The sequence below is a fragment of the Bos grunniens genome, chromosome 23 (genome assembly GCF_055505025.1).
Source record: "Bos grunniens cultivar Pamir isolate PY7600 chromosome 23, Bosgru_T2T1.0, whole genome shotgun sequence".
Taxonomy (NCBI): Eukaryota; Metazoa; Chordata; class Mammalia; order Artiodactyla; family Bovidae; genus Bos; species Bos grunniens.
In genome coordinates, this window is record NC_141187.1 from 14,658,723 (window position 1) to 14,681,419 (window position 22,697).

At 44.0% G+C, this 22,697-nt stretch overlaps 1 protein-coding gene across 1 annotated transcript in view; it reads right to left on the reverse strand.

Moving 5' to 3' along the window:
• KIF6 (kinesin family member 6) overlaps positions 1-22,697 on the reverse strand; it is a 410,786-nt gene that overhangs the window by 163,227 nt on the left and 224,862 nt on the right. Inside the window, 1 exon segment of the mRNA XM_086369695.1 lies at positions 21,883-22,098. Within this exon segment, the coding sequence (XP_086225821.1) occupies positions 21,883-22,098 (216 nt within the window).

Genomic DNA, 22,697 nt, shown 5'->3' on the forward strand with positions numbered 1-22,697 from the left:
GGTGCACTGGGACGACCCAGAGGGATGGTATGGGGAGGGAGGAGGGAGGAGGGTTCAGGATGGGGAACACATGTATACCTGTGGCGGATTCATTTTGATATATGGCAAAACCAATACAATATTGTAAAGTTAAAAAATAAAATAAAAATTTAAAAAAAGAAGAAAAATTGAGTAATCTTTCTAATCTCTCTATGGAAAATAATATTATCAAATGGTCCGATGAAGTGGTGGTCAGAGATTATGCAGCGAAAATGTAGAGAAAAAGTATTACAGAGGTGTGTCAAGCAGTTAACTAATTGAAATACTGCATTATTCTGGACTTTGTTAGCTTTTTAAGATTTGTAGTGTGCTGCGATTAAGTTCTCTCATTATTTCATAAATATTAAATTTCATATCTACTTCTGACTTAGTAATTTTTTATTCTTTTCCTTAAGGAGGACCCCACAAATTGTATAAGCTTCAGGCCTCACAAACCTGGATTCTCTTCTAATAGTGGCATTTATGAAAGAGCTGTCTAGATCTAGGCATGAAACATGAAAATGTTGGTAGGTTTCAGACAGTGAAAGAGAAATATCTATGATATTCCTTACAAGCAGAATCTAAAAAGAAATGATGCAAATGAACTTTTTTGAAAGACAGAAACAGACTCACAGACTTGGAGAACAAATTTATGGTTACCAGGAAGGAGGGGTGGGGAAAAACTCCTACCAGGAGTTAGGGAGTTTGGAATCGATATGTATATAATACTATATTTAAAACGGATAATCAGTAAGGACCCACTGTGTATCACTGGGGAATTCTGCTCAGTGTTATGTGGCCACCTGGATGGGAGGGCAGTTTGGGGGAGAATAGATACATACATACATGTGGATGGCTGGGTCACTCTGCTGTCCACTTGAAACGATCACAACATTGCTAACTGGCTATATGACCAACCTAGACAGCACATTGAAAAGCAGAGACATTACTTTGCCAACAAAGGTCCGTCTAGTCAAGGCTATGGTTTTTGCAGTGGTCATGTATGGATGCGAGAGTTGGACTGTGAAGAAAGCTGAGTACCGAAGAATTGATGCTTTTGAACTGTGGTGTTGGAGAAGACTCTTGAGCATCCCTTGGACTGCAAGGAGATCCAACCAGTCCATTCTGAAGGAGATCAGCCCTGAGTGTTCTTTGGAAGGACTGATGCTAAAGCTGAAACTCCAGTACTTTGGCCACCTCATGCGAAGAGTTGACTCATTAGAAAAGACTCTGATGCTGGGAGGGATTGGGGGCAGGAGGAGAAGGGGACGACAGAGGATGAGATGGCTGGATGGCATCACCGACTCGATGGACGTGAGTTTGAGTGAGCTCCAGGAGATGGTGATGGACAGGGAGACTTGGCGTGCTGCGATTCATGGGGTCGCAAAGAGTCGGACACGACTGAACAACTGAACTGAACTGATACTCCAATAAAAAGTTAAAAAGAAATTTGTTGTTTTTCTCTTTCCTTTGGGAAGTCAAAATGCTCAAATGAGGAGCAAATCCCTGCCTTTACCTTGCTGCCCCTACCTGTACACCGGGATCTCCATCTATGTACTAGCATTTAAGCAGAGAGCATGGCATGAGACACTGAGAGTCAGAAAACCTCTTCCATGTAGGGCACACAGTTGAAAAAGAAGGCAAGTGTGTTTTCTAAATATCTATTACATACATAAATAAACACAAAATGAATAAGATATAATTTTTGCATCCTTTAGACTAGCCCAGAAACACAAAGAAGTGAAATCATTCAAATTTCAATGAAGTCCCCTAATATTTTCCTTGCTAGTCAACACATAGAGAGGCCATATGTACTCACACAGAAATATTCACATAGGGAAAAAAAAGGTGTGATGAAACACATTTAATTACTTCATTTAATGAAACTATTTGGATGACGATTCCAAAAATAGTCATTTAAACTCAAGACTTCTTTTTTTTTTTTCTGGAGATGATTTCCCCTACTACATGATTTAGTCATTTTCAGGTTAAGTAAATGGATGGACAAATGGAAAATAACATAGCATTAATTTGAACATCAAAACCCAATTAATGATAGAAAAACCAGCATTGTTTTCACTGATGATTAAAGTGAACAAACCAAAGAAATGCTTAAATGATGTTTTTATGTTAAGTTTTGATGAAGCTGATCTAAGATTAAAAAATGCTCTGAAACCTCAACTGCAAATAGAAAACTATAAAACCTACTACTTTTTAAACTATATGAAAAATTTCTGCATGTAATGCACATTAAATTCATGTGGATTGGAGTGAGGTAAGGGAAATATTTCAATTACAAGGACAGGATTTCATTCTATGTATACTTAAGGTTCGTCTTATAACCCTCATTCTGTTTTTCCAGACAGAAGGGCTTTTCCACGTCTTTATCAAACCCAAATGTCTAGAAAAAAGGAATGCAGCCTTTCACGGTTCAGGAAGATTTAAAAAGAGAGCTAGGTGGTGTCATGGGGCTTCCCTTGTGGCTCAGATGGTAAAGAATGCCCCTGCAAGGCAGGAGACCCAGGTTCGATCCCTGCTTTGAGAAAATCCTCTGGGAAAGGGAATGGCTACCAACTCCAGTATTCTTGCCTGGAGAATTCCATGGACAGAGGAGTCTGGCAGGAGACAGTCTACGGGGTTACAAAGAGTTGGACACGACTAAGTGACTAAGTATACACAGACGGTGTCATGAAAACGAGCCATACTGTAAGATTAAACATAGAATATTAACACCAAAGTAGACCTTCCTCCAGTGTTTGATCTGGGCTCAGATAAAGCTGCCCCAACCCCTCTGTCTAGTGTGATCCTGTCACTTGCTGCTGTGTCCACGCCTGTTCCTCCCGGCTCCCTCCCACCTGCTCTCCTTTCACAAGGCTGCTGCCCGTGGTTCTCTTCCATTTCTACTCTCCTGGTCTGACTGTGATTCTTACCATTAAACCTTTGGTACATTATCCTAAGTAGGAAAAGAGATTTCTCGTTACTGCTAAGTCGCATCAGTCGTGTCCGACTCTGTGCGAACCTATAGACGGCAGCCCACCAGGCTCCCCCGTCCCTGGGATCCTCCAGGCAAGAACACTGGAGTGGGTTGCCATTTACTTCTCCATTCTCCTTACTAGCTCTCTCAAATACTCCTCTTGCTTTGCACTCTGGTTTGACAGCCCAGAATGCATCTGACAAAATCATCACGAAGTGATGTAGGAGATGCAGTTACATCATCTCTGCCACCCCAGCAATGGAAGCAAAAGCTGCAAGGAGTCCCTTTCCACCGCCGGCTGGCTGCAAAGAAATATCCAGCACACCAGATTGCTAGGTCCACATTTCAGGACACTAATTCCATCAATGTGGGATGTCTGCATCACCTGTGGTACAACCGCATTTATGCATCATTTAAAATGACTGAAGTGGATCTATGTATGAAAGTGGATAAACCTGCAAGACATACTGCTGAGTGAAAAAAGATGTTTCTGAATGATAGCATTTACTACAATGTAAGTTTCATGTGGGCAAAGATCTTTGTTTTATTCAGAGTTCAGTGGCCAGCACCTAGAACAGTTCAAGTGCAGAGTACGTATTTGACATCTACTGAATGCATGAATTTAAGGAGAAATATACAACTATATATATATTAAATAATGCTACACATTTTCTATGAATTTATCGTATAAAGATATGTATTATATATTAAATGAATATATTAAAAATACAATTTATATTATATATTACAAAAATAGATATGTTATTTATATATTTTGAATTATATGTTATTTATATATAATTATGCATGTGCTCAGTCATGTCTGACTCTTTGTGACCCCATGGACTGTAGCCCACCAGGCTCCTCTGTCCATAGAATTTTCCAGGCAAGAATACTGAAGTGGGTTGCCATTTCCTACTGCAACAAATATACAGACATATACGTATATGTAAGTATATGTATATATATGTATGTATTTAAAGAAAAAGTAAAGTTAACATACATACAGTTTTAACAGTTTTAACTGGGGAGGTGGGGATTGGGAGATTGGCATGGCTTGTCAAAGGAAACAGTGTTCTTTGTAAGGTTTCAATTTTTTAAAAGGAAAATATGCACAAGTATTACTTATAAAATGAAAAGTTTTATGGCATCATTCTTGCTAAGCCATGAGGATGTGTGGTCACTGGACACAGAATAAGCATACAAAATCTTTCTACAGGCTGCACACAAATGTCGGGTCTGTCTTGACAATACAGTCTCCTGACTTCTGCATCAGCTACCAGGAGGCCAGCTGACTGTGGCCGACTGGTTCCCTGACCACTTTTCTTCTCTTTCCTGACCTCTGTAACCCTAGCTAACTCCGGTGGAAGGACAGCTGTACCTGATGTGGAGTGAGGCCTGGCAGGACAGAAAGGCCAGAGCAGTGATGTTTCCCAGCAGCACACTTCATTCTTGCTCCCTCCCAGTGCCCTGTCCTTCTCCCTGTGGCCGGCTCTCCAGGCCTCTAGGAAACAGGCCCACATCACAGTGGTATCCCACCCACACGTGTCATTTCCTCAGATTACCGGTGTTTATCTTAGCTAAGAAAGGGGTTGACTAAATGAAATGCACTGGATTAGAATAATGGATGCTTCAAGCTTAACTGTTTTAAACTTGTTATTTCATTCGCCTAAATGAAAGTGAGACTGAGGCAGTTTCAAGCTTTGGGGAGAAGGCTATTCTGGGCAGAGCATCCCTAACCCCCACCAGAGGCTCTTGCTGTTAGGGAGCAGGAGGGATGCAGAGGAGAGAGTCATGCTGAGATTCCAGCTGCAGTGGTGCTCAGCTGGGCCATCTTCCATCTTCACCTTGGGCAGACTGGCGAGGGACAGTGAAGGATGTGGACTGAAGAGAGGCCCCCCTGGACACATTTAGGGACCATCTGCTGCACCGCCACCTGCCTGCACTTGGTGACAAAGGGGACTTTAAAACCCCAGGGCCAACGTTCTGTCAAACAAAACTATTCCACAAAAATGGAACACTGAACACCAAAGCAGTGCGTCTGGGGGTGATGAGGTTTTGCGGGCTCTGTTTGCTAAAGGCAAGAATTGATTTTTTTCACACAGAGTAAGCATCACCAAAATGGAAGGGGTGGTGAGTCATGATGTTATGAAACGATGTGATAACCAATTAAGTTTTCACTTCTGCTTACATTTTTTAAACAAGAGCCTATCTGTTATACATCCGAGCTAACGTAATTCGTTTAACAGACCTTGATGAGTTTGGAGAGCAGAAGAGACCACTAAATCCTGTCTGTCTCCCCAGAGGACTTTATCAAAAAACTATCTTGGGCCTTGGTGAGAAAAATCACCCCAAACCCCACATTAGGCAGAACATCACTTTTCCATTATCTCATACATACGAAATGCTGTTCTGGTCCTGCTTGTGTTTACAGAATAAAATGGGTCAAAGGAATTCATTGAGATTATAAAGGGCAAGAGAAATGCTAGCAGATAGAGACCCAGTAGCTGCAAAACTTAATGGAATGGAAAAAAATGGAAATTTAACCTATGAGTCAGTAAATCAACAATTTAGATAGTTCTGGGCCAGCAAGTATGGCAGGGCGTTTGTTTAATTTAGTAAAGACAAAGAGAACTAAAACAGGATAGACTAGAAAAGCCCCAAAGAGGAGAGTCAGCGTGCATGCACGTGTGCAGTGTGCTCGCACACTGTGTGTTGCGTGTGTACTGTCCATTCTGTGTGAATGTCTTCTGTGTGCGTGCATGAAAGTATGTGTGCACACATACATTTGCACAGCTGGGACTGATGGACGTGATTTACAGTCACTCCTCAGTGTCATCTGATTTAAGTGATGAGCATTGCAGACTAACGGATAAAAAAAATCCTCAATTTTTCTTTCTCATGTCATACCCGTGGATTATAAAATACTGAGGTTACATATCTCACTGAGTTTTACAGTAATATAGGAGAATGATTAAGCAACATAGTTCTTGAAATATGAAATATTATGCTACAGTCTTATAAAAGGAATATTCCAGGCATTACCTTGTGATCACTAACATGAATTTCTACTGAAAGAAAAAGATACCAGAAAAAGCCTGGGTGGTGCTCACACCTCAGTTAGACTGCTGTTTGGAGATGAGGCCTGAAGGGTGAGCTAGTGGCTACATGGTACTTCTTGGAAGTACCACTGTCTAAACCCATTAAACTCTTGTGAGTGAAGTCACTCATATGCTGCAAAATGTCACTCAAACCATCCAAATGGTAAATGTTGAACTTCTAAAGAAATTAAAGTCCTAAGCAGAAGGATCTTTTAATACATCTCAATAGCACAGTTGGAGAAAACTCAGGGTGGCCTTGAGTATTCTCATCATGCAGTGAAGACGGGAACACTACAGAGTTACGTGTTATTATCTTTTTGTTGTTATCTGTCAACTTGGCAAAGGCATATGACGTTATGAACAAGCTCTGGAATCTTTTAAGTCTGGATAGAGAAGTTCTTCTGATTGTACGGTTGGTGAAGTAAGAGTGTCTCAGGGGAAGAGAGCAGCATATATAATAGTTCTGTCTCGGCTTGTCAGCTTGAGGAAACTAGGTTCAGGGTCTTTCTGGGCACCTGAAAAACTTCCAGTGGAGCAGGTCACATTATTCATGAATGTAGTGGTTACACAATGTATTTCTGAAAATAACCACATACAGATGGCTGGGCTCTAGAAACTCAGTCAAAACAAGATATGGCCACGGTGCCGTGAGAGCAGTCATGCCGTGAGCTAGTTGTGGCCACTGACCACAGATCTGAAGAATAAATAGCTGAATACACTACTATCAGATGAAGTCAACAGGCAGCAAAAGATGTTCATGGGTAATAATACTCCAAACAATGTTCTACGGAGCACGAACATCTGGTGAGATGTGGATAAGCATTTGAGGCAAAAGTTTGAGAAATACTATGTACTATAGCACCTCTGTCCTCCTCCTAGATTCAGAAGCTGGGAATTCCACCAGCCTGGGAGGAAGTAGATGAGGAAGAAGTACAGAAAGCTGCAGTATATGGTGCTCATATGACATGAAGATCAGCTCCATCTCCTCCCGCACTGCCCCCACCGCCCCCACCACCCCCCCCCACCGCCAATATAAAACCAGCCCTGCAGCCGTCCTAATGAGCCCACAGAGACCTCCCTATTCCCCTCCTGGGGCAGTTCTTTTAAGGCTACCTGTGATTCCTGACACCAAGGAAACATCACGACAAAGGAAAGGGCCACGGGTAATATTGTCAGATAAAATGCAGGATTTCCCTGTTAAACCTGAATTCAGATAAATACTGCATAACTTTTAGTATAAGTATGTCCCAAATATTGAACGGGACCTACTTACACTGAAAACAAAACCTGTTGTTTATATAAAACTCAAATGTAACCGATCATCGTCTATTTTACTTCTGGCATCCCAGCCAGAAGGCACACAACCCTCTTCTATCATTTGTCAAAGGTGCTGAACACAATACACCTCTTTATGAGGCTCAAGACATATAGGAAAGACATGGCTATCGGAGCGCCAGGAAATTGCTGTTCACCAAAATGAAGGAGAAAACCAAAAGCACAGAATTTAACAGATTCATGGAAGCACAGCATTGACCAGTGCAGCATAATAAGAGGATGGGCAGACAGATCAGCCTGAAAGGCAGCAAGAAGGGGTGAAGCAGGGCTGCTGAGCTAAGATTTCTGGAGGACGGATGATAAGAGGCAGAGAAACAGGTGACAGGTGTGAAAAAGTGTTAAGTTGCTGAGCTGTGTCCCACTCTGCACAACCCATGGACGGTAGCCTACCAGGCTCCTCTGTCCATGGGATTCTCCAGGCAAGAATATTGGAGTGGGTTGCCATTCCCTTCTCCGTGGGATCTTCCCAACCAGGGATTGAACCCAGGTCTCCTGCATTGCAGGCAGATTCTTTACCGTCTGAACCACCAGGGAAGCCCAGAAGGTGACGAAGCGCTTTTCAAACAATGTCTAGGATTCTAGTCAAAAAACAAACATCACACGTGTGCAGTGCAGAAAGGTTGTTGCTTCCGAGGTGGCCTTTCTGTCACACCCACATCCGACTCAACATCCACTGAATACAGTAAATATGAGGGACATAATCATACACGGGAAACCTAGCTGAACCTCACTGTAGTAGTAGCAGCAGAGTGCTAAATTCTGGCCCGGCTGTCAGAGCAACTGAGGGATGTTTTATACAGATCACGTCGTATGCACCAAACAAATTCAGGGTTCATCTATCATGTTTGCAAAAATACATTCCCTACCAAACGCACTGACAGAAACCATTTTTATCTTTGTTGGTATAAATCCCGGAACATCAGTTTTGAGAAAGGAAGTGCTGATGGAGTTCTTGAGCTCCGGGGTGAAGCAGACACTGCAGCTTCGTGTGATTATTGTCTCTCATCGCGAGGAAGTCTGATCCTGTTATGGCCACGGGGAACTAACAGAGTTAAAACTGTCAGACTGGAGGACTTAAGGATTCTCAGTGCTGAGCCCGGCCCAAGTCACGCAGACCAGGGAAAGAAGCTCCTTGAGTCCCTTCTGTTTCTCTTGCGTTTGTGTTTCTGTGTTACCTCCAGAGGGGGCTCTGCGGAGGCCCCTGAACAGTGAAGACATAGGAGCTTACACTTCAGGAAATACAACAGCAAATGTATCAATATCTGACTTAGGAAAAACCCGTATCTATAAACCCACAAAGCCACTACCACTGATGCAAGAGCAGCCTCCAGGCCGGTGCCCTCTCCCCAGGAGGGTTGCTGCTGCTAGAACCCGGCAGGATTCTGCCCAGAGATGCAAGAGCAGCCTCCAGGCCGGTGCCCTCTCCCCAGGAGGGTTGCTGCTGCTAGAACCCGGCAGGATTCTACCCAGAGATGCAAGAGCAGCCTCCAGGCCGGTGCCCTCTCCCCAGGAGGGTTGCTGCTGCTAGAACCCAGCAGGATTCTGCCCAGAGATGCAAGAGCAGCCTCTAGGCCGGTGCCCTCTCCCCAGGAGGGTTGCTGCTGCTAGAACCCAGCAGGATTCTGCCCAGAGATGCAAGAGCAGCCTCTAGGCCGGTGCCCTCTCCCCAGGAGGGTTGCTGCTGCTAGAACCCGGCAGGATTCTACCCAGAGATGCAAGAGCAGCCTCCAGGCCGGTGCCCTCTCCCCAGGAGGGTTGCTGCTGCTAGAACCCAGCAGGATTCTGCCCAGAGATGCAAGAGCAGCCTCTAGGCCGGTGCCCTCTCCCCAGGAGGGTTGCTGCTGCTAGAACCCGGCAGGATTCTACCCAGAGATGAGCCTGCAGGGCATACCTACTGCTTCCCTCGAGGTGGGGGCAACTCTACCCCAGGGGGAACTCTCAACTCCTCCCCCACGTTTTTCCATGCTGTATCTGTGTCCCAGCCTCCGCAGAGGCTGGGGTTTCCCTGGGGGTGGAACATTCTAGAAGCCAGCTGATCTTTCTCCCCACCCTCATTCCAACACATTCATCCAAGGAGAGTTTGTTTCAAAGAGAATTCTCAGAAGAACCGATAAGAGACTGAATCTGCTACCCGTGGCCTCAAGGATAATCGATCTGACCACGACTTTTATCCCTGCCATCTTCGCTTGCCCACAAAATGCAAGGCACTCCAGGCAGTTGTCACCTCACTCATGATCCCTGACTCCCTCGCTCTACCTCTGCTCACCCGCCCACCCCTCATTCCACCGTGGGGGTCCCGGAGAATCTGTCCTAAGCTGCTCTCCAGACCCCACGTTCCACTGTTAACTAAACTCTCTCTCACCCTTGACATCTTCACGAAGCACCCCTGTGGCTCTTTCTAATCACTGAAATCGGACTCTCCTCACAAGGACACTGCCTGCTCTGGAGCTCTCTCCAGTAGAGGACTTTCATTCTCCTGCAGTGTGGACACCAGAAGGGCCAGAGGCACAGCTGGGCTTCTTCTGACTCCTCGATACTATTTCAAAATTAGTGGTTTAAAAAATTTTTTTTTAAACACCAAAGCCAAATATTTTCCTCCTTTGAAATCTGTATTATTTGGTTCTGCTACCCACTGTCTATGATGCTGTAACTTAAGGCTACACACACACACATATATATATAGATAGATAGATAGATAGATAGATAGGACCAATAGTAGACAAACCAGCCAGCTAACCCAAGCTGACTTAAATTCCTGGCTCACAGTTTTCCTTTCTGCCCCATTTCCTGCCAATATCCGGAATGACTTTAACACCCACAGAGAAACTCCACTTAACAACCCTAGCCTCAAAATTCCTTAACCTGCAATGACCTGTGTGACCGCTTCCATCTCACTTCCTCACCTCCTGCTCTTCAATCTGGTGCTGAGAGCTTTCTGCCTCCTCATTCTTTGAAATGGCTTTGGCAAAGGTCACTGCTCACTGTGCATCCACTCCAGTGGACTCTGTAGTTCTCATCTCACTTGACCACACTGTAATATCCAGTACAGTCAGTCACATCCATTCCCCTTAGAACTCTGTCTCTAGCCTGGCTTTTGAGGTCTCCCTCTCTCCTGACTGTCTTGCCTGCCAAGTTCGCCCTTTCTGGCTCTTCTGCCTCCGTCTATGCCACCAATACTGGGGCTCCTAAGTTTTCTACTTTTGGTCCTTTACTACCCGTCTCATTGTGTGACCTTCTCCACTTCCATGGCTAAAGGTCAACCACAGATCCATATCTCTAATTAACCCCTCACCTTGAGCACTAGCGGGGTATGTGCTGGCTTAGACACTTCCATCTTGGACCCAATCTCAATGTTCCTTAATTTGACTCAGAAACTTTCCCTACAAACCTGTTTCTCTTCATATGTTCACCGCCTTGGTTAAATGACACCGTATCTACTCAGAAACCAGGGAGAAATCCTAGACTTTTCATCTCACCCCCACACTGATCAGTCACAAATCCATTCTCCTTCTAGATACTGCAAACACTTTTCTCATCTTTTCAGTCTCTACTGTGGCTGGTTTGATTCAAACCCTTTTAATTTCCTACCTCGATGGCTACTACCACATCCTATCTACTTTCCCCTCAGTTTCCAACTTACCTAGCACACTGCTATCAGTGATCTTTCTTTAATAGAAATCTGGCCACATTACTCTCATATTAAAAAGCCATTATGGCTCCCCATTGCCAACACAATAAAGTTCTGAATTTGGAAGCAAGGCTTTTAAGCTTCTCATGAGCTGATCTCTCTCCAGCTTTATTTCTTGCTTAATACTTCCTATCCACACAAATATTAAAACCCACCCAAATCAAATGCTTGCAATGTCACAAACATACCACGTGTTCCACACGTCTATGCACTTGCTTGAGAAACTTCCTGGTCCTCAATGCTCTGTCCTTCTTCCCCTGCACCCCGCCCCCGGCCCCCATTCATTCTTCCAGATGTAAATGTGATTACTCTTTGAACACCTTGTTCAAGTCCCACCTGTTCCACATCGGTTTCCTAAACCAGCCCAGGAAGAGTTGACCTTCCTCTTCCATGTCCCAGGACAGTGTATGCGCATATCTACTGTGAGCCCTCTTCTGTTAGACTGCACACCCTCTAACAGGCGCTGTGTCTCACTCACCTTCTAATCTCTCACACTGAGCACTGTCTGGCTCACTGCTTCAATTCAATGAGCATGTATTGTTGCTGCTGGTCAGTCACTAAATCATATCCAACTGTTTGTGACCCCATGGACTGCAGCACACCAGGCTTCCCTGTTCTTCACCATCTCCTAGAGTTTGTGCAAACTCATGCCCATTGAGTTTGTGATGCTATTTAACCATCTCATCCTCTGCTGCCCCCTCTCCCTTTGCTTTCCAATCTTTCCCAGCATCAGGGTCTTTTCCACTGAGTCAGCTTTTCACATCAAGTGGCCAAAGTACTGGAGCTTCACCTTCAGCATCAGTCCTTTCATTGAATATTCAGGGTTGAATTCCTTTAGGATTGACTGGTTTGATCTCTTTGCAGTCCCAGGGACTCTCAAGAGTCTTCTCCAGCACCAAAATTTGAAAGCATCAGCTCTTTGGTGCTCAGCCTTCTTTATGGTCCAACTCTCATATCTGTACATGACTACTGTAAAAACCATAGCTTTGATTATACGGACCTTTGTCAGCAAAGTGATATCTCTGCTTTTAATGTGCTGTCTAGGTTTGTCATAGCTTTCCTTCCAAGAAACAAGCATCTTTTAAATTTCATGGCTGCAGTCACCATCCACAGTGATTTTGGAGCCCAAGAAAATAATATCTGTCACTGCTTCCACTTTTTGCCCTTCCATTTGCCATGAAGTGATGAAGCCACATGCCATGATCTTAGTTTTTTGAATGTTGAGTTTCAAGCCAGCTTTTTCACATGTATTTAATAAATTTAATGAACACGTACTTAATGAATGAAGCCACTACTCCTGGAGCTAAGGATAATCTTTCATACTTCCTGTGAGCTCTGTAGTAGAATGTCTCATATTCTCCACATTATCTCAAACAGCACACTATTTCATGTGTTCTAGGGAGTAAATAAATATATAATTGGTGGAAGATTAATGTTTTATTGCCAAGGTCTGGGCAAGACTCTGCATGTGTGTGCACGTGTGCTGGTGTGTGTGAGAGAGGGAGAGACAGAAAGACAGACAAAGAGACAGAGCAGACCTCTATTCCCCGGCTGGCAGAGTGAAGGGGCTGTGTTCTTGGCGTCCCAAGCAGAATACATTGTGTCACGGAAACAATGCTAAAAATAGTGATTAGATTATATGATTCCTTTATTTTCAGCTTTACGGGTCATATTGCTGTTGAGTTACATCATGGGCTATAAGTTATATAATTCAGCTAAATGAAGGACTATATTTCAGATATCCTATAAAACTTACGACTTGTGGTGGATACTGTGACGTCCCACCCAGCTACTCCTTCAAGAACAAAGGACTTATTCCTCCAGTTGTCAGGAGTACCTCAGTGGAAAGCCCTCACATTTCAACCCTATTTGGGGATTTTTCTCAGCTGAAAATAAACTGCCTCATTTAAAGGCACACCTCCTTTCAGGGGCAACCCATATCCAATGATCACCTCGAGGGTAGAAAGGCCCTGCCCCTCTGCCTCAGCTTGGGGATGACTCTGAAAGGCCCACTCAGCAACAGAGCCCCTCCTCAGGCAGCTGAGGCCTTTGCTGGGGTTGCATCAAAGCCCAGCGTCTCCCCCTATCAATCCTGGACATCCTTCCTCCAACTTCCAAGGCTGGTGGGCCCAGGGACCCTTCCTAATGCGTCTAGCTTTGTTTCCCAGGAAACTCAACCTACCTGTACTTGGGAAAACAAAATCTGAACTCAGAATAATCAAGTGAAAAATTAAGTTTTGAATGCAATGTTTAATAAGATGAAAATTACTTGTGTTCTGACACAACCCTCATATTTATCCTTTACCCTAGAGCCAAAAGACAGAGTTCCTGTGTCCAGGACACTCTCTAACTTTTCTGTTGCACACGAGTGAGTCCCTGTGGGCAGCTGGTCTCCCATAGGTGTCTGGTTAGGGCAGTGGAGTACCTTCTCCCAGAAACTTTTGAAAGGCGGCTTGAGGATATCCCTCCTACTTGAAGAGATTATTTGCTTCGGCAGGCAGTACCCAACCTACTTACGGACATAACTGAAGAGAAATACAGTCTTTCACCCTAAAAGCTTCAGGGCAAGTTGAGGAAAATAGCTTTATCCCAGAAAATGATGTCTCCTGTGACCAGATGGGAAAGGGGGGAGGGTGTTGGCCTGCACTTTATCTGCTTTATCTTGGTGATTCTAGAATAATAGTCATTTATACTGATGAAAGCCAACACAAAAACAATGCAGTACTCTGCCCGGTTGTATCCTCCTCCACCCTCTCCTCACTGTCATCCGCAGACCTCTCTCCACCCTCTCCTCACTGTCATCCGCAGACCTCTCTCCCAGTCATTTCATGAAGCACTTGAGTAGCACATTCATTGTCTTCCCCTGCATATTCGACCCATCAATTTTTATAGGTCATTCTGATGTCCACAGGAATAAATATCCATTTTACCAAACTACTTTCTGACTCTTCGATGCCTCTAGTGTTTGAACTCTCCTTGTATTTGGAACCTGTGTTCCCCCTCCTGACCACACTGTCTTTCCCAGAGTCAGGAATTGATGGCTGGCTGGTTGAAAGTCCAATGATCTGGACCCTCTTCCTGAGCATTAATCATCTTGAAAGACATCTCTATGTACCTATGTGTCTCTTCCACTGGATTAAAAATGACTAAAGGGCTCATAGAAGGTGACTTTTAGGGCTTCCCTGGTAGCTCAGATGGTAAAGTGTCCGCCTACAGTGTGGGAGACCTGGGTTCAATCCCTGGGTTGGGAAAATCCCCTGGAGAAGGAAATAGCAACCCACTCCAGTATTCTTGCCTGGAAAATCCCATGGACTGAAGAGCCTGGTAGGCTACAGTCCATGGGGTTGCAAAGAGTCGGACATGACTGAGCTACTTCACTTTCACTTTCTAAGACAGGTAGATAGATAGATAGATGGATAAACGACAGATAGATAAAGCACATGGGTGCTCTGAGGTGTCTGCTGAATCCAACCAAATGTCAGAAGCTCAGTTCCATCTAGGGCCCTGCTGCTTTCCTTTAGAAAACACCTAGCCTTTTTTTTCTTAACCAACATTTGGGGAAAAAATTATCCCTTATTTAAAATAGAAAGGTAAGGACTTCTCTAGTGGCCCAGTACTCAAGACTCCACACACCCAATGCAACGGGCCTGGGCCTGATCCCTGGTCAGGGAACCAGATCTGCAGGTCATGACTAAAAGATCCTGCATGGCTCAACTAAGATTCAGCGCAGTCAAATAAATATTAAAAAAAACTAGAAATGTAAATTATGATAATGAGGGATACCACTTTTCACATATGATGTTGACAAAAAATTAAAATGTCTATTTCCCAATGCTGAAGAGGGTATGGCGAAATAAGCACCTCATAGCACAGTAATTTTGCAAGTTGTATCGAGATCCAATTCCTCTGAGCCAGGGATTTTTCTGTGGATCTTCCCTAATGAAATAATCTTAACTACAGGAAAATCTATGTGTATAAACTTGTTCATTATAGCATTATGTAATTTTTTAAAAACGGAACCAATGTAGATATCCAATAGAAAACACTTAGACTTTTGTTTGTTCACTTTTTAAGTTTTAAGATCTTATTGGGATTGCAAAGACTATCAGATTAAACAGACATTTGAAAATGGTTGTGAGCACTGATTTTGGAGCTAAAGCAAGTGATTTGTTCTCTCTCTCATGACTGTCATTTATTCATATAATCTATAGACCCTTCAAATATGAAGGATGCAAAGGTTAATTCCTCAGAAACAGTGAAAAGTGAAAGTGAGTGAAAGTGTTAGTCGCTCAGCCGTGTCCGACTCCTTGTGGCCCCATGGATTGTAGCCCACCAGGCTCCTCTGTCCATAGGATTCTCCAGGCAAGAATACTGGAGTGGGTAGCCAATCCCGTCTCCAGGGGATATTCCTGACCCAGGGAATGAACCCAGGTCTCCTGCATTGCCAGGCAGATTATTTACCACTGAGCTACCTAGGAAGCCCTTGGAGTAAACCTGGTCAGTAATGCTTCCTGCAGAAATGAGATTGACCACAAAGCTACAGAGAAGGCAATGATCATTAACTCACTCTTTCTTTGATTGCATTTATGGGGAAGTGCAAAGATGAGTGTGGTCAGTTCCAAGAGAGGGTGAGATGGATCACGAGAGATTTGAAAAGCCAGGGGTCAGTATTTGTGCCTGAGGTCTACAACAAAGCAAGCTGGAAAGGATCTTAGAAAATCTAATTGTGATTCTTCTCTGGAATAGGAAGAATCGTTTTGTGGATGAATTTTGCCTCCATAAATTTCTCTTTGAACATTTCTTTTCAACTTTGTGGACTGGATATATGAAACCTTCGTAACAGTAGCTTTTGTTCTGGAGAGCAACCCTTTGAGCCAGAAGAGAGCAAATTCAAAGAACTGCCTCAAGGTTTGCATCAGCCCCCGGAGGCACCAACTCCCCATCCTCCTGCATGTGCCTCTCGCTGCAACCTCAGCGCCAGGAGAACTCTGGAAGCTGAGGAGAGGGAGGACAGAGCTGTCCTTTATGCCGTGAAGGGCTGTTGTGGCAAGTTCTTCAGCTCCTCTCTGTTGCCTTCATCAGACTATGATGCTAGCTTCCAAACCGTTTACTCAAGTCTCCCGGTGCCTCATTTCCAATACATCCTAAAGATTTCTTCCAGAAAAACCACCCAGAGCACAATGCCCCCCTCTGCTTTGGTGGTTCCCTTGCAACTGAAAGCAGGAAACTCCCTGGTGAGGTTTTATGTGTTTTCATAACATGGGCCTACTTGTTCAAGAAATAAAAGTAAGAAATTAAAATAATATGAAAACATATAATATTAACAGAAGTTCCCATCTATTCCTCTACCCCTCCCAGAAGCAATCATCCTAACAATTTCCCAATCATTTTTCTACCCTATTTATTCTGACTTCCTGTACCTCTTGCTAAAAACAAGACAACAGGTCCCAAATGGAATCATTTATGCTAAACCCCATGTCACCAAAGGAAGATTTAACTGAATTACAGTTTTGGCTCCTCCAGAAGTGGAGTCTTAAACCAGTCAGTCAAGAATCTACCTGACACAAAATTCCCTGGCAGTCCAGTGGCTAAGACTCTGCACCCCCAATGCAGGAGGCCTGAGTTTGATCCCTGGTTAGGGAACTAGATCCCACATGCCGCAACCAAGAGTTTGCACGCCGTAACTAAAGATCCCACGTGCTGCAACTAAGACCTGGAGCAGTCAAGTAAATAAACAAACAAAAAAATTGCCTGACAGACCCCTGTTGCGCCCAAAAGGAAGGTTGCTATAACCAACCTGCCTTTGGCCAGTATTTTCACTTGCTTGTTCCCATTCCTGTCTGCCTGCAAAAGTCTTTCATTTTGTACAGCTCCTCAGAGCTCCTTACTGTCTGCTAGACTGGGGATGCTGCTTGATTCACAAATTGTTGAATAAAGACAGTAAGATTTTTAAAATATGCTCAGTTGAATTTTTTTTTAAAAAACAAACTCCAAGACAGCAGTTAAACAGATATTCCTGCAACTTTACTTGCTTTCGTTTTCAAGCCTTTGTTTACATTAATTTTGAAACCTGGAATGTTGACAAAGTTCTTCCCTCCATCATTGAATGTCCAAACTCTAAAGGCCTAATTTCCAAGTCACTTGCTCCGTAATGTTTTTGCCGATTTACTTATTGAAACGTTTCCCTTCTCTTTCAAATTCCTGCAGTAGCATTTCTTGTATTTCCTGCTTATAGCACTTGTTAACTTTATTCTCTGCTCTTTCCCTGTTGCCCAAAAGCATTTCTTAGTCCTCCCCACAATCACCGCAGCCTCCCTCAACAGGTACCTTGGGGCCTTCCTGTGTATATGAAGGACTACCCTGGGGCCTTCCTGTGTATATGAAGGACTCAACAAATTCTCCCAGAGTAAGAGAAAAAGAGTCTGGAGTCTCCAGAGCTTCCCTGGTGTCTCAGATGGTAAAGAACCCACCTGTAGTGCAGGAGACTTGTGTTTGATCCCTGGGCCAGGAAGATCCCTTGGAGAAGGGAATGGCTAACCACTTCAAGATTCTTGTTTGGAGAATTCATGGACAGAGGAGCCTGGCAGGCTATAGTTCATGGAGTCTCAAAGAGTTGGACATGACTGAGCGACTAACTTTTTTTTTTTAGATGCCAATGACATCACCTGTGATGAGTGGATTTTGTTAGCATTTCAGACCATTAAAGGAAGTGGTGAGTCCTGAGGGGCTTCTGGGATGTTGACTGGTTCCAGGTGACTATTTGGAAGAACAGTTGGAGAACCAAATCAGAAAGATACCCCACAAAAAAACAACAACAAAAACTCCCAAACTATAATATTCCTTCTATTTTAAAGAGAACAGTACGGATGGCTCTTTGTACACTGTGGAGTTGAACAACCCCTCTCATTATTCCAGTGAAAGTGAAACAGACATTTAACCTCCAAAACAACAACAAAAGACTCTGGAAGCCCCAACCTCCCTCTGTCTTGGTGGGCGGCTCATGCAAGGATGGGGGTGCTCTCTGGTGAACCATGAATTTGGTTTCATTTTCTTTTCACACAAGGGATTTGAAAGAAGTTGTTTTCAGCATAAAGTAGCAGATGAATGGGAAAAGGGGGAGGGTTTCCAAAGGGGAAACAGTTGCACAACAGCCTCAGAGTGGAAGATGGTCAAATTTACTTGCTTTCTGCATTAAGACAGGGATGGCTAATAGAATCTGACAACACCTACAGAAGGCAGTAATACTTTCCATCTAAACAACATGCTTATTAATTTTTTGTATTTGTTTTAGTTTATACAAGCCTCTTGTATATAAAATAGTGCATGAATAAAAGCCCAATCAGCGCCCAGGATTTTAAATATCGCAACAAACTACCCCGTTACCTGTTGCTTTGCGGCATCTGATTCATCAAGCAGTTTTCAACCTAATTGTAGTTTTGCCAAAAAATAAAACCATTAATCTCTCCTTCAAATGGTTAGATCATTATCAACCCACTTGTGAGCCTAGTCCTATTTAAAGTCATTGCAAGAACTATATCCGACAGTTACAACAACTTGAAAACGCTTTCAACTCTAAGGCTTTTCTCCAAAACTGCTTTACCTCCTTTGTACTTGGACTTTGCAAACAATTTCCATAATTTTTTCAGTGCTTTTATGTTCAAGTGAACTTAATTCATCCTCCAAACAAAACTACAGTCTGTCTTGATAGCAATATCAAGGGATAAAAGAGTTACTGAAAAAAACTGGCTATAATTATGAGTTGGGAGAGAGATTACGGGATGCGCGGGGAAGAAGAATTATGAGAAGGGAGATGGTGTGGGCGAGAAAAAATAGAAACAGAGAAGGTCTGGCACATGGCGAGGGGCAGGGTAGCGATACTGGAGGCCACTAGTGCACAGGCGCGACAGTGTGCGTCTTCAGAAAAGGCCACGGAAGAGAGTTCCTTCCACCAGGAGCAAGCGATTCTAACTCAGGAACTGATGCTGACCTTTCATTTCATGGCCAGTGCCACGTTCTTGCAGCCAACAATGCCAGCTGTTGCCAGGCCAGGGGAGGCACTGCTCTCCACCTCTGTGAAGAGCCTCACCAGCCACCCAGAGACCCGGGGACCAATCATCACCCCCCGTAACCACCCTTACAACAACAAGCCCTGCTCCTCCTGGAGTGTTTCTGATACGCCACCTCTCTCCTCCTCCCCATCCTCTGGCTGGGACTCCTGGACTACAACAGCCTCCTAAAGGGTGGCCTGGTCCTGTGTCCTCTGCTGCCAGTCCGTCTGCCCAGCATGCTGCTGAACCTGTCCTCCCAGCCTCTCACTCCCCAGAGCCCACCACTCCTGGCCTTTCTGCTTCATAAAATGCTCCTTTCCACCACAGAGCCAGTGGAAGCCGTTCAAGTGATTCCTTCTGCTTGCAGAGTTCCTCCCAGCCATGCCCCACCCCCATGACCACTTTGGGTCCTCCGGTCTTAACTTGCAGGAGAGTCTCCCTGCTGTGTGCTCTCTCAGCCATACAGAGTGTACTTTGAAATGAACTGCTCGAGACTCTCTTCTCTGTCAGTCTGTAAGTGCTCTGAGGTCAGGGGCTGCTGGGCCATGCATGTCCTTGTCTGTAATATGGGGGTAAAACAACAACTTAACGGAATAAGGATTAGATGAGTTCACTCAGGTAGCGAACTAAGTATAGTACCTTATACATGTAAGGACTATGTAAGCTTGGTATCTGAGTCATTCAGTGGTGTCCAACTCTTTGCGATCCCATGAACTGTAGCCCACCAGGCTCCTCTGTCCATGGAGTTCTCCAAGGCAAGAATACTGGAATGGGTTGCCATTCCCTTCCCCAGGGGATCTTCCCAACCCAGGGACTGAACATGGGTCTCCTGCATTGCAGGCAGATTCTTTACCCTCTGAGCCATCAGGGAAGCCCATGTAAGCTTTAGCCATATGACAATGATTGACACCGTAACTACAACAAAGCATGTACTCAATAAATGTATGTTGAATAAAGAAATGAAAAAAAATGATGGCGGAACTAATGAATTCACCAGTCCAGAGGGCCTCCTTTTTTCCAGCTAGCTGTTACCCATAAGACAGTACAGAAATGCCATATGGAGAACGATTGCTTGTTCCTGTCTACTGACACCATGATCAATGGTAAAAAATAGCATCTTTGTTTCCTGGGATTTGAACTTATCCTACTCTGTTGCTAAAGAAATATTCACAGCAAGGAAATTTGGAATGAATAAAGAGATAAAGGGATATAACATCACCAAATACACTTCCAGGTTTCTCAGTCTTGTCTCTATTAACTAAAAAGTGTGCTCTTTAATGAGCACCATACTCTTTATTTAATTATTTCCAAGCTAGATGCATAAGAAAACCACACATGGCAGGTTGTTCATCCCAACAAATGTTTACACAGAAAATTTCAACCTAACTTGCAAAAGGGAAGCTCTTTATCCCTTTGTTCTAGAACATTCCATACTTGGAGTCTGAAGTATGTCAGATGTCTTCACAAGAAAGGCATTGGTCAACTATACACATGGTCTGCCAGTCTAATAGAAAGAGAAACATATAAAACCAACCTGGACTTCCAGCATGGTTCTGTGGCTGCTGTAGTGATGGGGCTTGCATGCTCGGTCGCTTCAGTGGTGTCTGACTCTTTGCGACCCTGTGGACTGTAGCCTGCTAGGTTCCTCGGTCCATGGGGATTCTTCAAGCAAGAATACTGGGATGGGTTGCCATTTCCTACTCCAGGGGCTCTTTCTCTCCCAGGGATAGAACCTGCATCTCCTACGTCTCCTGCATTGGCAGGCAGGTTCTTTACCGCGAGCGCCACCTGGGGAGTCCGCTGTGGTGGTGGTACCAACACACTCACCAAAAACCACACCCGGGGCAGGTGCCTCGGAGTCGGCCCAACCCTGACAAACCCTATTATCCGACAAAGCTGTGTGTGCTCATTGTCCTTTAAGGCAGACTGTGATCATATCCTAAAATAAGTCTGCTGCAGAGAGCTCCTGTGGATTCATAAATAAACACTGTTTCATCACATCAGTGGTGACTCTTCTCTCCCTCCTGTATTGGAGGAAGTTTTCTGTTCTCTCCTCTACAGTTGGCTTTTCTGCTGTTGCCCTGAACCCTCTATTTCAGCCTCTGGGACAGTCCACACTTTGTGTTTTCAGTTTAGTCATCAGTTTTAGAAACTGGCATTTAAGAGATTTGGTCATTATAAAAATGAATTCTGACAGATAAGTTGTTAGAGTCTTCATCCTCGCACATTTAAAACTAAAGGATGCTACACTGAAATCCATTATGGAGAATGAATTTTTTTTTTCCAGAGTGGAAATAATGGCGACAGAATCCACATGCCAATGCAAGAGATGCAGATTCAATCTCTGGGTTAAGAAGATGCTCTGGAGAAGGAAATAGCAACTCACTTCAGTGCTCTTGCCTGGAAAATTCCATGGACAGGGGAGCCTGGCGGGCTACAGTCCATGGGGTTGCAAAGAGTCGGACACAACTGAACAACTGAGCACATACTTTACTTGGGGTTTCCTGTTATTGCTGCTGCAGCTGCTTCTACTACAACTTCAAGACTTCAAGAAATGTTGGTAACATTAAAAACGGTAATATTTAGGATGCTTAGTATAATAATAAAGATTATAATCATTTACATGTTTGTTTATTTTTTATATGGAGGTATAATTTGACAGCCTCTATTTTTGATTTATAATTATAGAGTTTGTGTGTATAAATAAGTATAACTGACCTGTTTTTCTGTGGAGCAAACTGGATCTGTATGGAGAGGTGCTGGAGTCCAGGGCCTGAGTGGAAGCTGAGAATGGCAATGTCTTCGGACCGTCCGGGTTCCCAGGTGGGAAGGGGGAGCTCTGGCCATGACTCAGTTGACTTCTGTCCACGCTGGAGAGGTGGAGAGCGTCCTGAGCTTTCTTCTTCTCCTTCTTTAACATATTTACCAAAATATCTAAAACTTGACTTAAGGATTTAGTCACTCATGATGGATTAGAATGATCGAAACACTTATTTTCAAGTGAGATTGATAGTTTCAACAACACTTGCTATGGTCATGTGACAAAGACAGACAAAAGAAAGACTTCACGTTTCTGAGGTCCTTGATAAAGCGATGGACAGGGTAGGAGGCTGCTGGCCTTTCAATAGGGCACCATTATCATTACATGAAAAACGAGCAAGCCAAAAGGCCTTTAAAATCTTTGAGTTCAAACTAATTTGGGCTTAAAGCTTTCATGAAAGCATTTGTAAAAAGGAAAACGAACCCTGGGTAGTGGTTGACAATGGAGCTGTCTCCGTAAACAAGACTTGAATGCAGGAAGCAGCTCTGGAATCGGCAGGACGAGAAGCAGGGAGAACGCAGAGCCTGCCCAGCAGGCAGCCCAGCAGAGTCAGCTCTGGGGCCAGACCACCTCCATATCCAACTCATGCTCATTCCGCATACCTTTGAACGGGGCTTTAAGTCACCTTTTTAAAAGTCTCTAATTTTTGGTCTCTCTAATTTCACTAAAAGAGGTGAATTATTAGTAAAGATGTGCATGCTAAGCAACTTCA